This window comes from Zonotrichia leucophrys, chromosome 4 (genome assembly GCF_028769735.1).
Source record: "Zonotrichia leucophrys gambelii isolate GWCS_2022_RI chromosome 4, RI_Zleu_2.0, whole genome shotgun sequence".
NCBI classification, from domain to species: domain Eukaryota; kingdom Metazoa; phylum Chordata; class Aves; order Passeriformes; family Passerellidae; genus Zonotrichia; species Zonotrichia leucophrys.
Genome location: NC_088173.1, coordinates 28,123,345 through 28,149,120, shown reverse-complemented (window position 1 = coordinate 28,149,120; position 25,776 = coordinate 28,123,345). Strand labels below are relative to the sequence as shown.

Below are 25,776 nucleotides of genomic sequence, written 5' to 3'. Positions count from 1 at the left end.
CTCCTCCGCCCTCCTCCTCCTCCTCCCCCCGCTGCTCCGCCCGCTCCCCTTCCCGCGGCGGGCCGGCGGCCGCAGCAGACGCCGCGCTGCCGTGAGGATGCCGCAGCTGCCGGGGGCCGGGGGCGGCGGGGGGGACCCGGAGCTCTGCGCCACCGACGAGATGATCCCCTTCAAGGACGAGGGGGACCCGCAGAAAGAGAAGATCTTCGCCGAGATCAGCCACCCCGAGGAGGAGGGCGACCTGGCCGACATCAAGTCCTCCCTCGTCAACGAGTCCGAGATCGCCCCCGGCGCCAACGGGCACGAGGTGCGCGGCCGCGGGGGCTCCGCGGACCGAGGGGCGCGGGGTGCCGGCGGGAGGGAGCTGCGCAGGGGCGCCGGGGAAACGTTTCCCATAGGAATAGAGATCGTTCTACCCCGAATCCTGTCTCCAGAGGTGCGCCGGGCAGAGCTCCTTCCGCGCTTCGGCCCGGGATGAGAAAGTTGCCGCGAGTTCCCCGACGGTGCGGTGGTATTAGACCTCAAGCAGCCATGAAATTTCCTCAGTAAAATCAGCGGGGTCGGAGCGTTAGCTGTAAACTCTTTAAGGGATTTGCATAAAACTGTTAGGGAAGAAATTCCCGACTCTAAAATAACTTCGGGGCGAGCGGGGAGCCTGCCTTTTAAAAAATTTTGTTTAATTTTTTTCTTTTTTTTTTTAATTTTCTTTCTTTTTTCCCCCTAAACATCTGCTAAGGAGGGCAACCTGATTTTCATTATTATTTTTAGTATCTTTTTACCAAGAGCGTTTTGACTGCCAGAGCGCCAAATATTTTCCAGAAATTATCCACTTCCATTAAATACAGGGTGCTTCTGCTAGAAATGCTTTGCAAAGCTCTGTAGTTATTCACGTTGTCATAAAACAATATTTTACACCAATGATTCTGGAACAGTTGCCTTCCAAGACACTTAGGAGGAAAAAGAAAGATGTTAATCTTGTGCTCTGAAATCCTCTTTTCCTTCAAGAAACTGTAGCAGCGTATTTGATAAACGAGCATCCATACAATGACTTTTCTTCTTTTTCTTCTTTCTGATGGTGGATTCCCTGTGGTCAGGTTTCCAGGCAGACTCAAGCACAGGATTCCTACCATGATAAAGGCAGAGAACACCCCGAGGAAGGTGAGACTCGCACAGTCCTGTCTTGCAGTTTTGTCCCTCTGTGACCCGCCACACAGTCCTCAAACTGGAACTTGGTTTATTTGGAAAACATAAATTTTATATCTTTTTGGGGGGGGAGGGATGCCAAAGTGTTTTCAAAGTGCATTTAAAAAGCAGACGAACGTGCAGTGCATTTATCTTGAGTGACCAAATGGTATTCCAGTTGTTTAGAAACTGATAAGTAGGCCAAATGGATATTCACTGAAGAAGTAACTATTTTTAGGATATCACCTTAAATACATTATTTCTTCACTCATACAGTGTACAGTTGTGTTCAGAAACCCTCTGCTTTTCCCCATAGCCAAAGTCTGTCACTTAAATCTCCTTTTTCAAATCTAAGTATGGGCAGATCTCCTGCATTTTAAAAAATGTCTCAAATGGTTAATTTCGATTGAGGAACACAGAGGAAGTAGCAGAGTTCATCAAATATCATTTAGGAAGCTGGACACGCATGCAAAGAATGTGTGCTGTGAAGGGTGGGAGATTATGTTTAAAATCAAAAGCTTATCATCACAAACTAAACCAGATTATAAATTCCATATAAAGACAGACAGAGTCCAGTCCTGGTGCTTTCCAGGACTCTGTGGCCGTCTTCCTCCAAATTTGTAATTAAATAGCCTAAAAGCAATGATGTCCATGCTCATTGCATTTGGGCTGTGAGGGGGAGGTGTTCAGCTCCAGATAGTTTTCAGCTCTGCATCTTCTTGAAACCTCGCTTTCAAGTAGTATCCTTGTCAGTGGGCATGTAGGTGGGAGACCTGTTCACCCTATTTGCAGGATCTGGACCCAAACACCTTTTTTCCCTACCAGATAGCCTCCCTCCCTCCCGGGGCTTCCCTCTTGGCTGTAGTACCATGTGTGCTTAACAGCCTCCCTCCCAAATTGTTAGGATCTCCTTCCAAGCACCCCCTGCCCTTTAATTGTTCCCAATGAGTATAGTCAGAATGAATTGTTTGCTGCACACACTGTCTCAGCAAGAGAAGGAAATTATTATATCTACTTATCACAGCCTTTCCTAACAGTGGTGTTGGAAACCCATACTGGCAATAATTCTGAATTGACAAATCCTAGAGGCATGTATTAAATTGGGGAAAACTGCTGCTTGAGAAATATGATGTCATTGCTGATGTGTCTACTTTGATTTCAATGAGTTCTAGCAAAATTGTTTATTTTGAGGCTATTCTGTATTTTAAACATAAACTCCTCACTGAGAATACTCGCTATTTTAACAGTTTATGCTTCCTAAAAAAAATGTTTTTACAAATTACTTTGTATTATTTTTCTGTCAGCAGTAATTTCCATGAGTAAGGAAACATTTGCATGTGGAGCATTTTTATATATGCACAGTACCTGTTTGAGTGCTCTAAATCGTGAGAAATGCATACATGGGGAATAATGTAATCATTGTTTCATCTTCCATAGGAAAGCATCCAGACAATGGCTTATACAGCAAGGGACCATCGTACTCTGGTTATTCTGGGTATATCATGATGCCAAATATGAATAACGACCCATACATGCCTAACGGATCTCTGTCGCCACCCATCCCCAGAACAGTGAGTTATCTCTTCCAAAGGCTGGTTTTGGCAAGCTGAGTTTCCTCCTGTTTGGTCTGCAGAGCCTGTTTACAATGGGGTCTTTTGGCTAGCTTCAGTGACAGTGAAGGTTGAGCTTCTGCTGTTCGGAGCCTCTGTCCAGTGGAGTTTGAGATCTCTTAGAGGTGTTGGTCGTGATCACAGTGGAAAAGCTGAGATTAATGTCCGTGAACAGGGCTGGGGGCTTTGTGGGGGGAGCTCTGGTTTACTACTGTAGGATAATGTATGGCAGTATGATGTAAATGCTGTCTTTGTAGTGACTGGGACAGATGTGAATTTTCTGGCTTTAACTCTTCGTTTGTTGAGGAAAGTCAAGGGCTGGAAGCAGAACTGCTAAAGTTACATGACAGTAAGATGAGAAGATTGGATTTTTTTTTTTTTTTTTTGCTTCAGATGTGGCATTGCTCTTTGCTGATTGATATTTTATTTCCACCATCAGTTGGTCTGCGTGAAGGCTTTATCTATCTGGCAGCATTGCTTTGAAACATACTCTGTATCTTCAGCCAGAAATTGTGAAATGATCGTTTAGAAATTAATATCAACCATGATGCAGTAGTTACAGCTTTCCCTTACATTGTGGCGAGCACTGATTCTTCCAGGTTGGTTCCTCTGTTTCCATTGGTGTAGATTCATGTTTAATGGATTTAAATGTACTTTTAATTCTGGGTAGTCAATCCCCATTTATTTTTGTAAGAGGCATACAGAGCAATGGAGAGGCAGTGTTAAAATGAGCTGTGGAAATTATATTAGTAGAACCTGAGAGGAGCGGGAAACAATTTGCTTGTAGGCATCGTGCTGGAAAAATGCCGCTCCGTTGTGCGTGCTGTGAGAGGAGGAGCTGGATGCTGTTACTTCCCTGTGATAAAGCAGTTTTCCCTCTTACTGGCTCCTAGATTTTTTTCTTGGAGGTCTCTGTCATGCCACTCTGTCATGGCATTGTTTTGCTCTCTGACGTTCTTGATTTTTATTCAGGACTGTGGCATTCGACTTCAAAAACAAAAAGAAGGGGGCCTGATCTGTGCTGGTAATTTGACAGCAGCGAAACATGTTAAATTAGTGTGTATTTGGACTCAGAGTGACAGGGTGCTTTGGCATTGCAAAACACATGGATCTGCATTTGAAAGATGCAAAAACTCATGCAATATATTGCTTTCTATAGCTGTGGGGGTTTTTTGTGTATAAATTCCAGTTCAGAGGCCTACAGCCATTTAGGGTGAAGCATGATGATCACAGTCTGTTGATATTTGTTGTTGTAAACGTTGTTCTACATAGAACTTCCTTTTGGATGTATCATAGGGAAAAGCATGCCGCTTTTCAAGAGGGCATTGAGACTCAAACCTACCCTTTGGGGGACTTGGAAACTTCAGACTTTTTTTTACCCCCTCTTTGCCTTCTACCTTCCTAAGAAAGTCCCGAGTGCTGGTGTGTGGCTTAGAACAACAAAATCTAATTTAATTATTCACCGAGGATTTTCTCCATATATGCATACCGTGGGGCTGCCACTCTGTACGGATCTGGCATCAGTGCCCTCAGAATATCATCTTGCAGAGGCTCTTGAGGAACTGCCCTTTGTGGGTGTGGTGGAGGGGAGGAAGGGGGAAAACGCATCTTGTTTTTAATTGCAGAGCTGCCTGCTGAACATCTGAGGGGCTAATTTAGTTCGGTGCTGCTCTTGCATGTTACAGCAGCACCACTGTTTCAATAAAACAGTGCTGTTGCAGGGCTGCAATGTTGACATAAGCCCGGAGTTCTTTCAGTTTAACCACAAGGCTACACGCTTGAGTTATTAAATAATTTTTTTGTTTAATTGAACTGTAATCTTTGCTAGGCTCTGTGCTGACAGTTGGGTTTTCAAGCGCGCAGGATCAGAGCGCGGCATCGCGGAGGTGACACGCTCGCTGTCCCCGTGCCTGTCCGCGGCTGCGGCGCCGCGCTCACCTCCGCGGGTCCGGCCGCTGCCTTGCTCTGCCTCCCCTTCCCAGGGCAAGCCGCAGCTGAGAGCAGCAAGCACCGGAGGCAGAGCTCTCCCTGGGGTGTCACTCGTCCCCAGCCATTTGTGCCTGGTGTGTACCTGCGCCCTGCTATTTGCATGACAAAGACGCTTCTTGTTGATGCATCTGTTGCCTGGAGGTGTTAGCCGGGATTAAAAAGGCGCCCTGGGGCGCTGAATCTTTTTTTCCACCTTGGAAGGACCTGCTGACTGCAAACTGCCCCGGGGATGCACCCCTGGGGAACGGCATCCAGACACAGGGCAAGGACCATTTATGAGAAGGGAGCGCAAAGCTTTCCTGGAAAGGGAAAAAGTTACTTTCATCACCATATGTAGAGAGGGGGAAAAAAAACAGCCTTTCCTTTTCCTTTTTTTTTTTTTTTAAAAGGTACATGCTTTAAAAGCTTGCTTTGTAAAATTAAAAGTAGAAATCAGTAGTCAGACACAACTTGCCTAATAAACCATAATAAAAAAAAATGGAAGTCTAATTTCAGTGCAGCTTTTGGAAGGAAGAGGGTGTTTGACAAGGATTCAAAATCTTCCAAATTCTGCTGTTGTTAGAGAGGTCTCGTCTTCCCCATTCTCCTCAAATTTTTTTTTTTAAATTTTCTTATTTTACTGGCAGCTGATTTGCTATTTATTTCCAAGTTGTATTAGTGGGAGCAGGAGAGTGAGAATTGCAAGTTCAGGTCGGAGCCTGGTGCCGCAGTTGGTGTTCTTATCAGATGGGTGGGTGAGTGGAGCAGCAGCAGTGGGTTGGTGGCTGCAGGAGCAGTGGCAGGTGAGGGTGCCAGACCGCAGGAGCACCTGGTGAATGTGCATCCTGTGTGCTGAGATAGCTCTCGGTGGTTTCTGAGCCTTGCAGGGCGCTGAAGATGGGAGATGGAGGCAGCTGTTTGTTTTCTAATGTGTGGGGGTTTTTCCCTTTGGTTAACAAGACTAGTTTTGGGGTGGCAAAGCTTTCTTGACTGTTTGATGGGAACGTGGGAACAGAGGAAGTGACTGAAGAAAGATCATTTCTCCATGTTTTAAATTCATCCAGAAGATAATTTTGGATTTATTTCTCATTCCCCATGAGTTAAACTTCCTACAGAAAGATAGGGGATTTCTGCAACCTACTTTTTCTCTGTGTTCTTGGGGTCTGGGTTTCTTTCTTCCTGCCTCTCTGTAGCAGCTGGATGTGTTAAATAGGTTGGAGGATACAATGTATAAACATTTTATGGCAACTTGCACAATGCAGCATATCTGAAAATGACGAGGAATTCTTTCAAGAGAGTTGGATTGCTAGGAACAACGCAGGACTAGCCCAAATTTTGGATATTCCTTGTGTGTTTCTGCATGGCAGGGGGTATGGAGGTAGTTCCCATCTTGAAGAGCTGATGTCCCAGGAGATTTAGAGGATAATATGGGCAGAAGGAAGGATGAGGGTAGAAATAGCAAAAATGAGAGGCTATGGAGCCTCAGTGAGGGTTTTGTTTCCCTAGCTTTATCTTCTGTTCCTCTGAAAGCAGCCTGATTCACTTCCTTGTGGGGAAATTTTGGAGCCCCAAGGGGAATGTATGGGAGCTGCCGAAGGACACAAACCTGATTTTTCACTGTATTGTTTTTTCCTGAGAATTTGCTGCTTCTCACTGTGCAGTTGTAGGGAATTGCTGGGAGCTGTGGCCAGCTGAAACCTCCCTGGCCCAAAATGAAATAAGCTTTCACAGTGCAGAAGTTGTGGCTCGGCTCCTGCTCCCGTATCACCCAGCAGAAATCTTTGCTCTGCTTCCCAAGCTGCCATTGGAGCAGGATGCTCTGGGGCTTCAGGCAGCTGTGGTCCTGCCACAGATGTCTCTCTTCCCTCCACAACCCCAGGCCCGTGCTTGAGGAAATGGGCAGCTGAGGGGCTCCACAAGCCAGAGCTGCTTATCCAACACCGATGCTCTGCAGCTTCACCCCGTGCAGCTGAATGATGCCGATTAACTACTTAAATAACTTTGAAATCAAGCACACAAGAGCACAGAGCTTCCTGGCTGTATGGAAGCAGAACTTGATGGAGTGTATTAGCATATGCCCAGGGAGGAATTTTAGCATTGTCTTCTGAGTAGCTCAGTGAGTCCTGCCAAATGGCAGCACAGGGAAAGAAGAGGAATCTGCTCAGCCCCAATAGTGGCACCTCATTGCTACAAACAAACGTGTCTCTCAGCTGCTCTGACTCAAGCAATCACAGCTGATCAGTCTAAGTCAGTCAGGCCACTGTGAAACATAAACCCATGCCGTGAATGGTCATGGGATGAGTTTTGGTGGTGTTTTCTTTCTCCCACGTAATAAGATGAATCCTCCATTCGGAAAAGGGGCAGAAGAAGTTAACGCACTAGCTCTAGGTTGTCCTTATCGGAAGTTTGGTCTGGCTGCTCCTAATCAGAGCTCCAGGCTGAGTCTTAGGTATATAGTTCATTGTTACCGTGATCTTTGGCACATGCTAGTGAAGAGAACACCTTTTCAGCTTTTGTTGCTTCCTCCTTGTCACATTGATGCAATTAACAAATCTATGTAATTGTGGATTGGTAAGGGGAAAACAAAATGTTCTCCTGATGTGTCAGTGCAGAGGCAGTAATTGTGTGTGTGTGTGGCTTGAGCAGAGGCATTATCAAAAACCCCACCCATTGCAAATCATCAAAGTTGGAGCTTTTGTATAGCAATACGTGTCTGTGTTTACGTCCTAAATATTCCTTTTTTTTCTAAACATCTAGGAGCTGATTCAATATAAACTTTAAATGGTAGAGCTGCTGCTTACTTTTTAAAGTGGTTTAAGCAAAATGTCATTCCTGTCTCTTTTCCAGCTTAATCCCAGCCCAGAAAAAATGTTAATAAGAATAGCTTGTTATGGGCTGCAAGTGCCAAGGAGGATATGGCTCAAGAAGAAAGCCTGAAGCTCCACAGGTTCAGGCATCAAAAGAGGAAAAGGCTTTTTCCAGATAGTTGCAGCGCTGCATGCCTGCAGGCATTGAAAAGCCTGGGTACCGCAGGCCTGGCTTCTCTGGAGTACTTAACTTCTGTTTATAGTTAGCGAAAATGCCTCCTGATATGGGAAGGAAATAACCCCACACAAAAGCATTTTACTGCTGCTTAATATCTCTGAAGTCCTATCAGAGGCATGTGCCTTTTTTTCTTTTTTGCTAGTAGTAAAACACCATGTCTCTCAGGAAGACAGAGAGACAAACGTGCAAGAGTCCGTTTTAATACAGACACCGAACACTCTGTGTGTGTGTCCTGCTGTGATCTCCTGTGCTGCTCTCACATGGAAGGACCCTGACCCAGTGTCTGTCTGGTTCAAGGGAAGCACTGCTGGGAGCCAGGCAGTCTGTCCTTGACCTGGTTGGGTCAGGTTGTCCTCTGTTTGTGTCTGTCCCGCTGCTGCAGGGAAGCCATGTGCTGTGATGCTCCATCTGTGTGGATGTGGCTCCCATTTACCCCAAACTGCCCTGTCCTGGATGGCAGACATTTCTCTCCAAGCTGGTTTTGGTTGTAAGGCATGTTTGGGGTGAGGACACTTCTCGTCTGGCTCTTGGGTTTGGTCCCTTTCTGCAGGAGACTGGCATGCTGCTCCTGCCCCAGACTTGGGGATTAGTGTCTCTGTTGCTTCAGCCCTTCATAAGCATTAGATTCACTTAAGAAAATTGCACTCAGAATAACTTAATCTAGCAACCCAGTGGCTTCTATCTGAGACTTGGATCTTGTGGATATGTTTATTTAGTTTGGGATTCCCACTTCAAAGGAATCTGTCCTCTCAGCAAGAAAGTGATTGAGCACTTAAATAAAAATGTATTCATTGAATCTTTGGGATTGAGCTAAAAGTGCAATAGGGAGTTAACATGTACACCAACTGTGCTAATCAGTCAGGGATTGCTTGCTCTCCTAAAGGGGAAGAAAAGGGGCCTGAACTGCCCAAGGAAAAATGGCTGGCCGTCCTTGGCTTCTGGTGGTGGTGTTGCTTGCTGGGTCTTCAGATGGAGGATGAAGGAACTGGAATATCTTCGCCTGTGATCTTCAAAGTTACCAAATCCCTTGTGTAGAAGAGCATTTTAACAGAGCTGAAAGGTTGACTCAATGATTGTTTATTTTCTTTAAATGGCTGTGGATATAGGTAAGGTTGAGGCATAAAATCAATGGGATGAGTTTAGTCAGCAAAAATTACAAGTGTAAAGTTACGGGGCTTCGATTGAATATTTATAAAATGGGCAGCTCAACTTAAAAAGTGAGTGTAGTGCTGTCACCAGATGTAACACATAAACCAGAGAATTGCTTTGGCTAGGAGTTATTAAGCAAGCCAGAGAGCAGTTAATTCCCAAAAGCACCTGTCTATCCAAGCACTTTCCGTATTCCAGCCCTGTACTTCAAACAGTGCCGCACGAGTCAGCAGGCAGGTCTGCTTCACCCAGACCAGGGCAGGGGAGGGTGTCCTTTGGGAGCAGGGGACTTCATGCAAGTGTTTGCCAAGGAGCAGGGTACATGGGCATGTGCCCGTGGTGTGAGGCAGCCCTGGTAATGCTGCTTTGGCAAAGAGCAGCAGAAAGTTGCTTGTGTGACCTTTTTTTTTTCTTTTCCCCTCCTTGCTTTCTGAGCGGGGAAGCTTTAAAGTAGTTTGAAACAGGCTGGTGCTGTACATTTAGCACAGTGCCAGGCTCTGCGTATAACCAGCAGCCCTGCTCTGAGAAACTTGGAAAGTGTGCGAGCTGCAATGAACCTCACAGTGTCAGCACAAAGACTGAAATTGCACAGAATTGCAAGGCGTGATGCTGAAATCCTGTGGATACTGATGACAGCTCAGCTTCACCTTAGCTGAGTTGAATGGAGGTGTGGATGGGGTTGCAGTCATTATCCAAAGAAAACCAGTCTGGAAATTGTTTGATTCATGATGTATGTTCAAAAAACAGGGAAAGGGATCATTGGACTTTGGTTGGGCAGTTTTTTGGCTCCGAGGTGGAGAGCGATGATCTCTAAAATGCTGTCCCTGTAGGCTCTGTATTTCTGTGTAGGCATCCTAGTGACACTGGCTGCTCAGAGCTCTCTCTCTGTAACTGGTCATTTAGCTATGCTATAAGGTTCTATTTCTTCAATTTTCTGCTTTTTTCTGTGTTTCAAAACTGTCTCAGAGGTTTATCTTTGTGGCCGTCTGTTGTCTCTCCACAGTTGTGGCGTATCTTTTTGCCTTGATCTTTCTTCATCCCTATCAAGTCTTGCATTGGCAAGCTTTGTCTAGCATAAAAAAAGTACAATGTGGAGGTGATGATTGCAGGTGTCAGCGCTTGTCAAACACAGACCACGGGCTGGGAGAAGGCCTTTTGCCTGCCGATGTGCTAAAACGCAGATAAACTGTGTCCGGCAACGCAAATGTGTTTACTTTGTTTAAATGCCACAATCCAGGGGTTTGTTGAGGGTCTCTCCTTTCTGAAGTTTGAGTGCTGCTGTGTTGGGTTCAGGAAGCTGCAGTTATGAGTGGTCATTGTGTTTTTCCTTGCTCTTTACTTTGCTCCCTGCCAGTCCTGTATTTCCTTCGTTGCAGTTTTGTATCATTCCCTTGTGCCCTCACAGTGAGCAAGGTTCTTGCCACCAACCCGTGTTCTGTCCCACGCTGCAAAATTCCATTGTATATCTTCTTCAATTAGTTTTTACAGGCTGATTCCATTGTCACATCTGTGCTCTCTCCTCTCACAAGGCTTTGTGGCAGCTTGTTCCATCGTTGTGGTCTGATCAGCAATGCTTCTGTATCTTAAACTGATGAAACACTTGTGTACAGAAAAGTTGAGGTGAAGCTGGAGAATAGCTGGGCTTGACCCAGTGCAGGGACTCCTCCAAAATGGGGGAGGCTGATATCTCCCCTGAACTTCTGCATGTGAATTAGACCCTGCCAAGTGTAAAAACTGTCCATGTGCTCACATCCAGGTCCTCCTTTCTCAAATACAAATGTATGTGCAGGTTCAGCCTCTTGGGGAGCTTTTGGGAGTGGGGCAGGAGCTCACAGGTGAGTGAGGGTCAGGGTGGGAGCCCAGGGTGATGGGGCAGGCCCAGGTCCCCTCCAGCCTGCTGGAGATCAATATGGGAAGGAGCAATGAGCTCACCCAGCTGGCACTGGGAGAGTCAGTGAGGATCTTGAGGAAATAAGCCATACATCGGACATACTGGAATACATTTTTGAAAACTCAAGCGATTAAAATAGTTTACTCCCTTAGGATTCCCCTTGTTTGGCTGCCTTCTGACAGTAGCGTGCTGGGCTGTATTTTGTCTGGTTTTTGCTGCCCAATTGCCTCCTGCACACAACTGAAAATCAACTTGAAAAAATAAGTTTCAGATGAACATATTTGATTTGAAAAAAATGTTACTCAAACCCTTTTCTCTTGCACTTTATTTTGTGTCTTAAATACTCTTGTCATAGGAAGAAAAGGAAGCTGTGGTGGATTTAAAGGCAAAAGAAAAGAAATAAAACTTTAAAAAGCTTAACTCTTAAATGTTTGGATTTTTCAGGTTTTGTTGAGACTTCTTTTTCCTATCTCAGTTATTTTGAGAATATTTCTAAGATAATAGCGCAGTGATCCTGTTTTAGATGTAAATCTTCAGAAGGAAAGATTGGAATAGGAGAACCACAAGAAATGCTAATTTATTAGGTGACTCCCTAGACAGTTTGACAGCAATATTGCAAACACTTTTTTTTTTTTATAACTGGCAAATATAATCTTCTTATCAGAGTGACCTGTAAGAGGATGACTTCATACTTTGTAATAAGGAAATATTAAGAGACTGTAGAAGAGCTGGTCAAACACTGTCTTGAAACATTTTTTAGTTCCAGGGTGCTTCCAAAACAACTTGTGTAGAGAGCTTTCCTCTTTTTTCTGACACTTTAAGTCCTCCCTTTTATTGCTTTTTCTTTCCAAGGATATGTGTGTAAGTGAGAATAATGCAGGCTAATGGGGCAGAACAATAAATGTTCAGTAGGGAAACGTGGTTGAATCAAAGCCAGTTCAGAAACCCTGTGTTTGGGGCACAGGCAGACTTCCTAGGAGAATGAGATCTCAGCGGTGGGTTTGTGAAGCTTGTCTTCCAGGACTCCAAGTAAATACAGTCAGAAAATTACACAGTAGTGCTTACTGCACAAACATGCCCTCCTCTATCAAATGAATCTCTCTGGCCAGCATCTAGTAGACAAATTATTTTTCAGGTTCAGTCGGCAGAAGAGCCTACAGGTGGGTGTTTCGTTTTCCTTCTGGAGGTGGCATGTCACGGCCCAAGAGCCCCTAGCTGATGTTGGCCTTTGTTGTGTTACCTGTGCTTCCTCTCTCTCCTCTGCTGGGTTCTCCCAGGAGGGGTTTTGGCTGGTTAAGCCAGTGGCTGAGATTTGATCCTAGGAGGTTAAGCCAGGAATGGCAGAGGTGCCTGTGGTAACATAAGTGCTGCTGGTAAGTTATAGCTATTTTGGGGCTGGAGGAAAAGTTTGTGCCTGTGCAATTAAGCATGAAATAGGTAAATTCTGTGTATAATTGCCCAGCCTAGAGTGTAGCATGAGGACGTGACCCGTGGAAATTGCGGTGTGTCAGTGACTGCTGGCAGATTCCTGGGAAGTATCCCTGGTGCCCATGCTGGCACTGGGGTTATGTGTGTGTTTGTGTGTGTGGATGTCCTCTGCTTCCCCCCACTCCACTCCCAAAAGCAAAGGCACAGTCTGGGAGGAGACTTCTGCAAATGAGGACCCAAAAAAGCAACATTTGTTCGAAGCCGTAGAGGAAGGTGATGGCAGAGGTGGAAATAAAATCCGTATTTCCTGAGTTCACTTTGGGAATTCACCTGAAATACAGCTCACTTCTAAACATATGTTTCTTAGGTTGGTTTTGGTCTTAGGTTTTTTAATGAAAGCAAATGAGAAGTCTGAGAAAGTAAAAACTGAGATATGTGCGGTGGAGGGAGGGAAAATAAGACGATTGAAGCCAGTGCAGATAGGAAGAAAGTTTGTGTCAGTGCTGGCTGTGGCTGTGTTTCATACCCAGCCTTTGAATGGAGGAGCAAACAATCTACTGAAGTTTCTAAATAAAAGCAAGAAGTGGCTAAGAAAATTAGCCCAAAAAAGGTTTTGTCAAAAAACAGATTTTGTTTTTTCTCATTTTCCCTCCCTGCCACACAATAGCACCCATATCTTCTCGCTTGGTTTTCTGTTTGCTCTCTCCCCTGCAGGGGAGCAGGCTGTTTGCCCTCAGCATCATTATTTTCATCCCCCACTTTTGTCTCCTTCCCTCTCAGAAGTTCAGTGCAAACACAATTAGATAACGAGCACGGTGCGCTCCCTCTCCCGGGAACCTGCCATTGATTCACAGCCCTTGCACACAATGTGCTGGGAAGGACCAGCCAGGTTTTTCTGTCAGCTGCCCTGGCACCGGCCTGGTGGGACTTTTGTTGTTTACTGTAGGGATGGGAAGACCTCAGAGCAGCTTTTTGGGATGGCAACTCAGTAGCAATGGCATCTGTCTTCCTCTTCCAGCCGTGGTGGGCAGCGGCCAAGGCCTCAGTGATGTCCGAGCAGCCTCGGCAGCCTCTGGTGGGAAGAATGGTTTGTTGAGGAGTGCTGGCTCATTTGCAGCTGGAAGCTTTAAATTTTTTCCTGGACATCCTGAAATATCTTCTATTTTAATACACTACAGTGCAGCCAGGCTGTGTTCACTGGAGCACAGCTCTCAGTTTCCTAGGTGTGCTCCCTGAGCGGTGTGCCCCGGTGCAATTGCCCTGCCAGGGTTAGCCAGGTCATCTGTGGCGTTTTCTTTTGTTTCTTCACACCTCTGTAGCCACAATTGATATACACTGTGGCCACAGCGGGTGGCTGCACGGTCCCCAGCACCACAGCCACGCTTAAAACTCAGTTTGTTGTGGTCCTGCAGGTAGTCACCTTGAAGGGATTTCAGTTCCTGATTTCAGGAGCAGGTGAGGTTGGTTGTCAGGGCCGCTGGCTCTCTCTAATGCAGTTAGCAAAGGATCCTGCATGAGGAGAAGCTGTGCCTCTGCCTGGGCACGGAATGCCGCCTGTGCAGGTTATGGAGTGGGCTGCACAGGGTGAAGACCTGGCAGACAGCCTCTTGTGGGCTAAATAGTGTCTCTTGAATTTCACTGAATAGCTACAAAATAGGAGCAAGCTTTCGAGAAAAAGTATCAAGTAGCAAGTGAATCCTCTGTAAACGAACACAAAAGTCCCCGGAAGGGAAAAATTAGCAGTAATTACAGTAAAACATACTTTTTCATCATAGTAATGGTTTGATGTTGAAAGGTAGGGTTGCGGCATCATGTAAAAGTTATTTTTCTGCTGTGTCTTCATAGTAGTGAGTGTTTTGGAGACCTTTGCAATTCTATGCATGTTACTTGCTCAGTTTTTGGAGGCTGGCATTCGTTTCCAGATACTTGACACTGCTTGTGGGATAGGCAGAAGTTGATTTAGCTGTCCTGCAGATAATGGCAGCAGATCCCTCTGTTTACAGTGACGGCTGCAGCTCCCTGTATCTTTCCACTCTTTCCTCTGTGTTCCTTTACGAGCATCCCTCTGCTTATCAGAATGAACACCAGAGCCACAAAGAATTAGTCCTGATTTTAAAAAGCAGGCTGTGCAGAGGAAGCAGTAAATTTGTTAGGGATGGCAGGAGAATAGAGGGAGGAAAATCTCCAAAACCTTGGATTACATCAGAAAAGACTTCTGTCTTGATACTAAAAAAATGATAAGCTTTTGCATCTTGGAAAAGAGCTTGCTAGGTTTGACTCTAATTTCAGCCTCAGTATGGTTAGTGTGTAAAGAACAGTCAAAGTGAAAATGAGACAATGTCCCAGCCTTGAAATGACAGGGACGTAAGCTCTGTGTCCATAGGGAGGGAGGCCAGATCCCTTTGCTGTTGTCTTTGAGTCGGGGTTTTAATGACTACAGGGAGGAAAGGGGTGTTAGTACAGCAGAACAAAAACGATACAGCTAATAGGAAATTATTTTTATTGCTAATACATGGGTGCTTGTAATGTTTAATTCTTTACAGCTTATGCTTTATTTGCACATTCTTCCTTCCTCAGCACTCCGCACACTGTAGCAGCAGGACCGTAGTTCAAAATTACTGCACTTAAAGGCTCCTGTTCAGTGGTTTTACCATGAATAAAAATATTTGTCAAAGTTGCCCTGGTGCTCAGAAGGGCAGCACACGCACACAGAATGGTTCAGCTCCTGTGCACTCCTGGGCTCTTGCTTTTCACATCCTCCTTATCCTCCCTCCTTTCTGCTGATAGCTTTTTAAAGTTTCCTGGAAATATTTTTTCAGGGTAATGTAGATGTATGTTTAATTAAAATTCGGGACAGTCTTTTCTTGATAGAAATTTACTTTTATTTTCACCAGCAAAGCCAGATGAAAGCCGAGAAGGAGCGTGGGAGCATTTGATGCCCCTGAAAACCATATTGTGGCAAGAGTAGTTTTAAGGCAGCCCAAGAATTGTCTGCATAACTGGAGGAGAGAGAGGCTTAAATGAAGCTTTGCAGTGTTTTAGTTCTAGGTCGTTATTTAGGTTAGTTAATGGAGATTTAGTGTTTGCCATGTGCTGTGTGTCTGGTTTAAGGTAAAGTGAACTACTGTCAGTTTGCTACAAGGAGCTGCAGAGGGGAGACAACAGCCTGGGCATCTGCATTATTTTCCCTGCATCAGGTGCTAAAAGTCACTAAATGTACTGTGAGTCACAATATTTTTTCCCGATTTGACTCGCTTGCCCAATCGTATTTTTACTTCAGCCTTTAGGCTTGAAAAAGCATGTGCATAATCAGTTCATTTTGTGTGGTCTAGGCTATAAAAATGCCCCCTCTGTTCTTTCCATATGAAAAACGTGTTTTTAATTTTGGGGAACTTATATAATTTTCTGTGCTTTCTTTTGTATCTCAGATTAAAAACAAATGCTCCCTTCCCCTAACTTTGCATGTTCCAATTATGGAGTTGTGAAAATAAGTCATCCTTCAGCTTTTGTTACTTTAAAACAGCTATCGGTGATGTCAGAGTCAATACTAAAAGCATTAAGAATGCTGGCAGAATGTAATGCAGCTGCAATCCAACATGATGTTGGAAATGGGGTTGAGAGCATAAAGGCTTTCCATATTCCCAGGGCGCACAACTGCTCGCGGCCTTGGCTTTGATCTCTTCAAAGGCTGCTGCCTCCTCCTAGATGGAGAGACTTGGCTGCCACTCGCTCGCATTGAAAAAAGGCAGAGGTCTCTATTCAGGCAGAAATCAATCACTGTGCAGAAACAATTATGTGTAATTCAACCATCATGAAAACAGGGTGAGATTATGGGTTTGTTACCTGAGTGACTGCGTGGAGATGGGGAGCAGCGGACGCGGGAGTCCTGCTGACATGCCACATCTTGATGACAATTATAGACACATGAATGATGTGGCGGGCGGGGGCGGCAAGATGACAAATGCTGGTCACGCTGTCCAGCAGAGCAGAAAATGAGGTTACAATTGGGAGATAATGTTTGCATATGTAACCATATTTCAGCAAGCTGGGCAACTTCAGGGAATAGCAGAGACTGGCGATCGTAAACAAAGTCCCTGTGTGCCATGACTATTGGCTTTCCACGATACAGAAATGTGCATGTGCAGTGAGAAACCCCTGTGCCACGTCCCAAGGAGCTGCTTGTTTAAAACAGCCCGGAGGCATTTTTGTCCGGGGGGGTGGGGTGAGGGAAGAATTGCCTGGGAAAAGGAGAAATCTCCAGAGTTTGGCCCTCAGAAGGCAGAGGAAGCAAGCAGAACTCCATCTCCATTGCTCCATGTCTCGGGATGGGGTGGTATTAACATGGCAATGAGCGATGGCTGTTTACAGCAGCACCGAGGAGCGCGGCTCTGTCTCCTGCCCTCCCCTCCCAGCAGGGATTTTCACTGGCCTCATGGCAGCGCATCTCTGAGCGAGAGCATTTCTACATTTGCATGGTAACATTTGGGCTGCAATAGGCTGTTGGTAGTGTGACGTGATGCTCAAAATATCTTCTGATGTATAATGGCCTCCTTTAATTAAGAACTTTTTTTTTTTCTTCCCCTGAGTGGTAAGCACTAGCTGTCTGTCTTTAAAAAGGGAACTGGCATATGCAGTATCTGCCATGAGAATATTTATTTAAAGTATTATTGCTTATAAAGTCTCAAAATAGTTTTCCTCCCCAAAAGGCAAAATAAAACACAGATGACTGATTATAAAATGGTATCCCTGTTCACTTTGGTACACAGGATGAGCTTTACCTTTTATACTGCTCGGGCTTAGACATCAGAGGCGCAAGAAGCTGCTTTGAGTTACAGATCTTCAAACAATAAGTCAAAACAAAAAATCAATCCCTCCAGTCCCTGGGTGCAGTTAGCTAAAGATAAAAGAGAAAAATAAAGTTATGCTAAAGCAGATAGAGGAAAGGAACAGATATGCCAAGGAAACACAGAGGACAAGTGCAGAGTTGAAGTGGGCCTAGTGTGAGCCAACATCAATGAATTTTTATCTTATCAAAAAGTTTTAGGGTTGCCAATTCTTTTCAAACTGGATCCACTCTGCTCCAGGGCTGCCTGAAGCGTTGTCTTCAATAAAAATTGCTTCTCCCTACCCCCCGCATACCTCCCTCTCACTCCTAAATGTAATCACATGCAGGGATTAGGCTGCACCTCACTCAAGGTATGAAACTTTACTGCAGACTTCAACAGTAAATCAAGGACTCTAATAATCTCTTGTTACTACAAATATGAGCTGAGATTTCTTTTTCAGTACTTGGTGAAAGATGCATAATCTAAAAAGAAGTAAAGCTGTTTCCTACTGGGGTTATTCCCCCCCCACCCCGCCTCCCAGTAAATTTAAATTACAAAGGAATTTTTAAAATAGATTTTTTTAAAATTGATTGGAGTTCTTTAACATTTTTTCGTAGCCCTTTCATGAAAATTTTCTATGTCAGTTAACTGCCTTTATTGAATCAAGTGTATGGCTTAAGCCTTAACCTATAAAGAGGAAAGCATTGCACCTCAGTGTTGTGATATGCGACCCAAATCCCTCTGTTTGTCTCTTCAGGGCTGACATCTCAGGGGTCTAATCAAGCCAAAAAAAGCTTTTTTTTTTTTGGAAAAGAAATCTGTTGGCTTTGACCTTTTTCTGCTTTGTTGTATATTTTGGCGTGTTTATAATAGGGGTGAACTCGTGCTTGCGTACTGTTGGGAGGAGCTCAAAGTGTCCCTTGGCATCAGGACAGCTGGTGCTGGTACCTGGCCATGGGCACGTAAGAGGCAGAGAGGAGATGGTAATGCTTCAAGCAATAGCTACAGAAAACATACCTATCCAACCAAAAGTGAATAACAGACCCAGGTTGTACATTGCCTTCAAAAAGTACCTGGAATGAACAGATAGTCAAAGGATTTTGGGAAGTCTTGCTGATGCACAACTTCAGCTCAGTTTCTAGTGTCTCAGGGCCTGTTTCCCTGTCTACAGTATGGCATAATATCCATTTCAGAGGTGGGGCAACAGAGCAGAAGAGAAAGAATAAAGGGTTCAAGGTATGCAGATTAAAGAATGCTAAGGCAAGGCTATTGATGTTAGGTCTTGCTCTTCAGTGAGAATTTGAGGGGGCGATTTCAGACAGCTGCCTGGTAAACTGGAGCTGGATCTTCTCACTTCAGGCTGTTGAACTGCTGCCTTTGCTGCTTTGAGAAAAACAGAAGGCACCCTTTTCTACGTGAACAGTTGCATGAGCTGCTACATAGGTGTTTATGGGATTGTGAACTGAATGGAAAACGGGTTAGTGAGTATAGATGTTACTGTGAAATATGGTATGGAATACGTGGCCCATGCTGTGAAAAAAAAAAAAAGATATCTTTAGTCTCTTGTTTCAATAAGGTGGAAGTTAGTGTAGGTAACTACTCAGAATGAATGTTCAGCCAGTTATTGCCTTAAAAAAACCACATAAAAATCTGCAGCTAGATAATTATTCCCATTCATCTCTGGGTAGATTACATCCTAAAGATAATATTTTTTTAATTGCTTTAATAGTTCTCCTTATGGTTGTCCTCTTTGAAGTGAGGAGCAGCGTGGCATGATACAACAGCAGCGGCTGCACAAGGAGCTGAGCTGAAGCTGAAAGCTGCCCAGCTGCAGCTCAGTGTTGTGGACCTGCTTGTGTCCTTTACCAGTTCTGATTTCCTTTAGTTCAGCTGTAGGTGAAGCCTTGTCATCAGTAACTGTCAACCTCTCAAAAGAAAAATTAATGTTTTTGGAGGCAAAAATGGGCTTGGTATTCACAATGCTTGGTATTGGATATAATGCCTGCTGACTAATGTAGTTTTGCAAAAACCAGTGAGAAGACCAGTGGTCCTTGGGATGGTTTATACAGAGCAGAGACCTGCAAAATAATAATCCTGCCCACATGCGAGGCCTGTGGTGCATTTTGATCTTTTGTGTCCCTCCTGAAGAATGCTATGCACAAGCTGTAAAGAGTGTTGGTTTGAGTCAGGATGAGATTTACAGGGCTTGAGTAGCCCACTCTGAAATGGAAAGTGCCTTAGCTGGAACTTACAGAATATATTTTGGTTTTTGTGTGTTTATTTGAAGGATTTGTTGAATGGAAGCAAAGGTTGGAGCAGAGGTGCATGGGAACTGCAATGCTCTGCCTGGCCCCTCTGCCCCTCCTGCCCTAGGAAAGTAAGCTTGTACCTAGTTGCTTTGGGAAGCATCTGCCATCTCCCTTTCCCATTTCAAATATTTTGATTGAAGTATCGAAGACAAATGTGTTGATTGGACCTGGTTCCTCTCAGTGTGAGGCTTTTCTTTCTTTATCTTTTGATCTGGCCTAGCTGAGCATCACAGCAATAGCAGCTAATTGACTTAGCCTGTGTCAACTGACTGCAGCACAGAGAGTGGGTTGTTTCAGCTCTCCCAGTACAGCACGCAGGGGATAAACCCAGTGGCTAAATGCTGTGTCAGGCCAGGATGGAGCCCGGGCTAAAGGCAGAGCATGGCCATGACATGGAGGTGTGTGCTGAGGAACCAGGAGCCCATGGGAAACCTGTGGGATGGCGGGGCAGGCATGCTTTCTCAAAGCTGGCCTACTTGGCCTCTGAAGTAAACACCAATTTGCGGTCTCTTCGTAGGGAGGGAGCAGTCTAATAACGCTGGGATAACTTTCTTGCCAGCAACTCTTGTTGTTCAGGGCAGCATTTAACTTCATCTAATTGGGACACTCAGCTTTCAGCAGTCGGCCTGCAAAAATGGCAGGCGGCCTGAAGTGCCCGGTGATTTGCGAGGTGCCCACCATGAGAGACATCGCTGGGCCCTCAGAGGGGTGACACCGGCTCACTGGCACGAGCAGACACTTCTGGTAGAGGGGATACGGGAGCATCAGTGGGTGTGTGGGGAAAGGCTCAGAAACGAGAAGCTGGGTGCGGCTGTGGGAGCGAGGAGTGACCAGCCGGGCACACTGCTGCCCGGGATATCTCTGGCACCAAGGAGTCCTCCACGGACACCGGCTCAGAGGTCTGCCCTGTTAAGGTCTGTCCCAGTGGAGACAAGCCTTAAATAACAGGCAGATGTTTGCAGAGCGTGTATTATGGAAATCAGACCAGTCATAACTTGACTGCTCTAAAATAATGCACGTCTCTTCTAAAGAGTGTCGGCTTAGTTTTTTTTGGCTCGAGGCAGAGACAAATTTGTGTGTGCAAGGCAGTGGCCTGTGTGGGGCGGCCGGGGGCCAAGCCGGGCCATTCCCATCCCTCGGGGCACTCGGGCCGTCCCAGGGCGGCACCGACCTGGCCCCACAGCCCCTGCTGCCGTGGGAGGGTTTCGCTCCTCCCCGCTCCTCCTGGCTATTGCCGGTCCCTGCCCCGAGAGCGCTGGGGGTGCCGTGGCAATTAGGAGGTTGCCGAGGCAATTAGGAGGCTGTCGGTGTGGCCCCGCAGCTGCTGATTTGCATGTCTGCCTACGTCGGGCAACTTCCATGTTCATCCACATTCCTCCCCAGGCCTGACAGCACGTGGCTGCCTCTCAGGAGCTCCTTCCCATGCCCAGGCAGGTGCTACCAGCGTGTGACACAAGTCCTGTTGCTGGTGCCCCAAGCTGGTGGCTTCAGCTTGGTGGGGTGGCTCAGCAGCACACGGCAGGTTGGGGACCTGTGGCTGCCTTTCAGAGTTCCTCCTCCTGGAATGTAGTTGTGGGGAGTGCTGCTCTGTCATCAGCACTTGCACAGGGTCACCTGCAGGAGTAATTCAGTGTTGAAACTAAGCCTTGGACTTGTTGGAAACATAGTTTATTTTTTACATTTCCTGTCTTTTCAAGCCTTGGGCTGATCGCATTGCCCTCGAGCAGGTGTTGGTGCTGAGGGAGGAAGGCTGTCTCCCGCTCTCCCTCAGCAGCCTCCTCAGCCGGACCTGGACAAGTATTGAATTAGCTTTATTATGCCACTGATTTGAAGTCATTACTGGTGTAAGCCGATGCAGTTCCATTATTGTTGATGGGATTGGGACTCTTCATGTCACAGGTGAATTGGACTCAATTAACCAAAGCTGTGGTCTTAATTAGAAGCTTGGCTTTCAGTGGCTCCTCCTGAGCCCTGGAGGTGGGATGCCCCCTGCCACATCTTGCCACCCCACAGGTCTTAACGAGTCAAGGGGAGAAGGTGCCACTTTTTCCCATGCAGCATCTGCGTGGACCATGGGGCATCCTCTTGTGCTGCACATCCCCACAGCTTTGCTCTGTGGGAGAGGAAACACAGCACAAAATGTGAAAAGTACAAACCTGCCCCTTTGGGCTTGCCAGTGCAGACACTGGTACCTGTGTTGCCAGCTCTGGATCTGTCCCCACAGCCTAAGTAGTCCAGCCAGGGAATGAGCATTTTGCTCTTTACTTGAAAGACAGTTAGTCAAAGGTTTTGCCAGATACTTGTCTTGACAGCAAAGCGGGACGTTTTGTATTTTCACTAGCTAACAAGTTTTCAGTGGCCATGCCTGGCTCTCCTGGATGAAACAATGTATCTGTAAGTGCTTTATGAAAAACGTAATGCTCATTATTGCACTTAGAAAAACCTCAGCACAGGGCAGGAATCATCCAGTTTTGGGACTGGCCACAGCACAGCTCCCAGGGAGGTCCAGGGTCCTGCATCCCACTTGGCCTCTGTGGAACAGGAGCCTCTATCCAGTGACCTCGCAAATGGTTTTGTGCACCCTGTCTTCACCTTTCCAAAGGAGAAGGCGGCTCTCCTGAGGCACACTCATTCTGGGATGCCAGCACGTGCTGCTGCAGCAGGGCTGGAATGCTGGACCATCCCAGGGGCATGCTTGGCTGCCTTCCCTCTGCTGCTGGAGGGGGCGACAGCCTTTTTCTGAAAGCATGCACCCTCCTGCTAAATATAGCATCAGTGCAGGCTCTATTTTTAGTTGAGTTTGAAGTGCCTTTTTCAGCAGAAGCCCTGCAGGATTTCAGCAGCAGACCCCACATCTGGGTGTCCCAGGGGTTTGTGTCCTTTCCCAGTGAGGAAGGATGTGCAGGGGATGGAGAGCTCATGTGGTGCACATCAGTGGCCCCGCGTGCCGCATGCTCACCCGGCTGGCTGCTGCAGAACAGGCGGTGCAGCGGCTGATCGCTGCCTCCTGCTCAGGAAGAGCTGCTTCCTCTACCTGGCTGCTGGGTTGTTTTGTCCTTTCTCTTCTCTCCCAAAGCTGGTAGGAGCATAGTAGCCACTTGGAAACCTCTCCTCCAAGCTCCGGTGTGGCTGTGGTTGGCCAGCCTGCTCTAGAGGTAAAAGGGACTGAGCCATAAGTGTGGATGAATATTGGTTTAACCTACAGCTTCATGTAAATCCCTTTCAGATGTGTGTCCCCATTCAAAGTTAGGATTTTTAGTTAGTACCATTGCTGTTGCACCCTGTCCTATATCTAGCTGTGGACTGGCACTCCCTCTGGATAGCGAGTAGGGGATGAGAAGAGGAAAGCCTGGGCAGTGGGAGAAGGCTCAGTTCGCTGGTGTTGGCTTCTTGTGTGTGAACTGTGCTGCTGTAAGTGCTCACTCATCTGGCTGTACTGCAGGTGCTGGCTTTCCTTGGGCCAAGCAGGGGTTTGAACCCACAAGCAGCCTTGAGGGACTGCCCCTCTCTGCTCCACAGCTGTTATGAACAACTGCCTTTTCTGGGAGCCATCCAGAAGGACTCGGTGGTTCCCTAACAAGTGGCTGGAAGATACATGAGGGGAGACCCATGCTTAGCACCTCTGAGTTTGTGCTCTGCAAAGTGTGCTTGTAGCTGCACATGCTGTCAGCACTGTCCTGCATGTGGCCTGTGCCCGGGGGAGGCAGGGGAGAGAAAGGTGCTGCTATTTTTGTTCCAGTGGTGGTTTATGATGGTTGTTTCATTGCCTAGATAGCTTACAGTGGGTGGCATTCACATCAGACACTACCCCACACCTGAAAAACAGAAAACAAACAAAAGCTGAGATAAGCGGTGCTTTAAGGAAGATCAAAAAGTTGCCTGCATGTTTCTTCTTCTTTGGGAAGCCTGCAGTACTACAGACAGATCAAATGCAGCTTTAGGTGTGTATTCATGGGACCTTGGTGGGCCCCATTTTCCCTCTCTAAAAATGGCAAATTAGTGACATTACTGAGAGGATATGACAAGTTTATGAATCACCCCATCAACACAGGAAAGAAGTATTCTCTGAAAAGATGATTTTTGACTCAAGTAGATGGTCAAATGTGGCCTCAGAAGTTGCTGGGACAGTGCAGTGCACGGTGGGGGACAGTAAAATGGCTATGTTTCAGGCTATAACCACACAAAACACACTTCTTGTTACTTTATCTCCCTGACAAACTTGCAATGGTGCACAGGGTACTTTGTGAGCCTGTTTTACTCTTGTTTCAGCTTGGTTGCGCTGGAGCAGCCCTTGCTGGTGCTCAGCATACACCTCTGTGTATTTCCAGCGCTGTTACCTCAGATGGGCTGAACCCTGCTGGCCGAATGAAAAGCGCAGCATTGCTGAGCTGTGCTCTCCTGCTAAAGGTTTATGTGCATCTTCATTTCACTTGCATAACTTGCATATGTAGGGGCTACTCTCTGCTGCTATTGCTATGCCACAAGTCAGCCTCTAAACTTAGCTCTGAGCCAAGACATCTTCCCCAAAGATGCACAGCGCTTCTTGTCGCCGTCACTGCTGACAGGAGGGGGTTATATAATGCAGAGTTCCTCTTTCAGTGCTCTGCAGAGCCTGTGCTTGAGTTTTACCCTTCTCACTCGGTGCGTGGCGACCCCTGTGCCGGGGTGGGCAGCGGGTGCCTGGCACGCACGGCTGCAGGAGCTGCCACTGGTGCTCCACAGGGCGCGGGGCTGACTCTTCTCCCATCTAAGCTAATTCCTGTGCCAGCTGGGCAATGGGGAGAGATTAATGACTGCCTTGGAAGCCAGTTTTCCAGCCTACTGGCCGGAGGGCAAGCATCATGATAGTTGTAGCAGCTGGTTTGGAGAGGAGGGAAATGAGGGGAAGATAAAATTGCACATCCAGAATGCCAGGGTAGCCTGTGTCCATGCTTTGATGTCTTCTCCCTCCACACCCTCCTGTGGGTTAAAAATGAAACTAGACTGCATTTATAATGGGTGTGTGAATATCTGTATTTAGCTGCTGCAAGCAGGCTCCTGGACTGAATCCTTGTATGTGGAGAAATACAGTTTGGCCAAATGCAGGAATGGGTGTTTTCTGTGCCCTCATTGTGGGTACACACGGACACATGTCATCTCATCAGTTCAGACATCAGAGCCTAACAAATTCTGACATACATGTATGTGCTGGGTTATGAAAAGGGATAAAGGGAGATTAAATACCCTTTAATTCCTCCTTAATGGTCCTGAAGTGTGTAAGTCATGGTTAGGGCTGTGGGAAGAAGGCCCATTTGGGTCTGCAGTGAGGACACAGGCAACAGGTTTATTTCCAGTGAAATAAACAAATGTAGCTGCCTCTAAACCTCTGAAATTGATTTGCACATCCAGCGAAGCAGGGCTGAACATCCTCCCTCCAGTGCCCATTGCAGAGGGCAGGAGCTATCCTTGCACCTTCAGGAAGACCAGGACAAAAGATGGGGTTCCTCCCGAGTGGCAGATGGGGTTTGCACGTGGAGGCAGGTAGCTCAGAGGAATTGTTTTCCTCCTGTTACTGTGCAGCACTTCTGCATCCACTTTTGCATGGCGTGCTTTAATCAGCAGCCCTCCCCTCTTGGCCCCCGGGCCTTGAAATTCCACAAAACCCAATTAAGAGAGATGAGAGAGCTCTAGCATGTATACATATGAAATTTCAGAAGGCTGAAAAAGAGACTCTTAATACCATAAAGCCTGCCCTAAAGTAAAATTTGCATCAGAAATCTACATAGTTAACCCCGTGAGGAAGACAGTGTAGCTGAGTACAACTTTTTTCCCCCCCAGAGGGGTAACTTATCCAGGTCTGCTTGGTTTGGCATCAGCCTGCTTGCAGCTGAGGAGTGCTGCAGAGCAAGCCCTGTGCCTCATATACAGCCTGCAGAGAGCATCAAGGAATAGTAGCTCCCACTTCAGAGGCTGTGCTGCCTTGTCCCAAACAGAGCAAAACAAAAAACCACCCCAGCCTGAGAAAATCATTCTCATTCAGCTTCTCTAGGTTGGCAACCAAAAGCAGACTGGGTGGATGAGGTGCTTGTGTAGACTCATTAAAGGAAGTATTCAAGACTGATCTAATTATCACTTACAGATTCAGCACATTCAGCCCAGGGTTCCAAGTATTTCATGCCTTACTAACCTGGTGCTACACTGGCTTGTTTAAATTGCCCACCATGAACTATCCTGAGAAAGACAGCCACCTTTAAAAGAATTACAAGCGAACAAAAAACCCTCAGCAAATCCACTCCTTTCTGTATGGCTTGAGTGTTGAGAGGGGAACTGGGGATAAAGCTTTATTCCCCTTCCATGCTTTTATCTATCTCTTTTGCTATCTTGTTTAT

At 46.3% G+C, this 25,776-nt stretch overlaps 1 protein-coding gene across 7 annotated transcripts in view; it reads left to right on the top strand.

Moving 5' to 3' along the window:
* LEF1 (lymphoid enhancer binding factor 1) overlaps window positions 1-25,776 on the top strand; it is a 71,282-nt gene that overhangs the window by 615 nt on the left and 44,891 nt on the right. For 5 of the 7 annotated variants that reach the window (XM_064710941.1, XM_064710943.1, XM_064710939.1 and 2 more), the window contains exons 2-4: window positions 76-307; window positions 1,095-1,158; window positions 2,620-2,753. In XM_064710941.1, coding sequence (XP_064567011.1) covers window positions 98-307; window positions 1,095-1,158; window positions 2,620-2,753 — 408 coding nt within the window. In that variant the 5' untranslated portion in view covers window positions 76-97. The remainder of the gene's footprint in view (window positions 1-75; window positions 308-1,094; window positions 1,159-2,619; window positions 2,754-25,776) is intronic. The other 2 variants (XM_064710937.1, XM_064710938.1) reach the window with 1 other exon arrangement.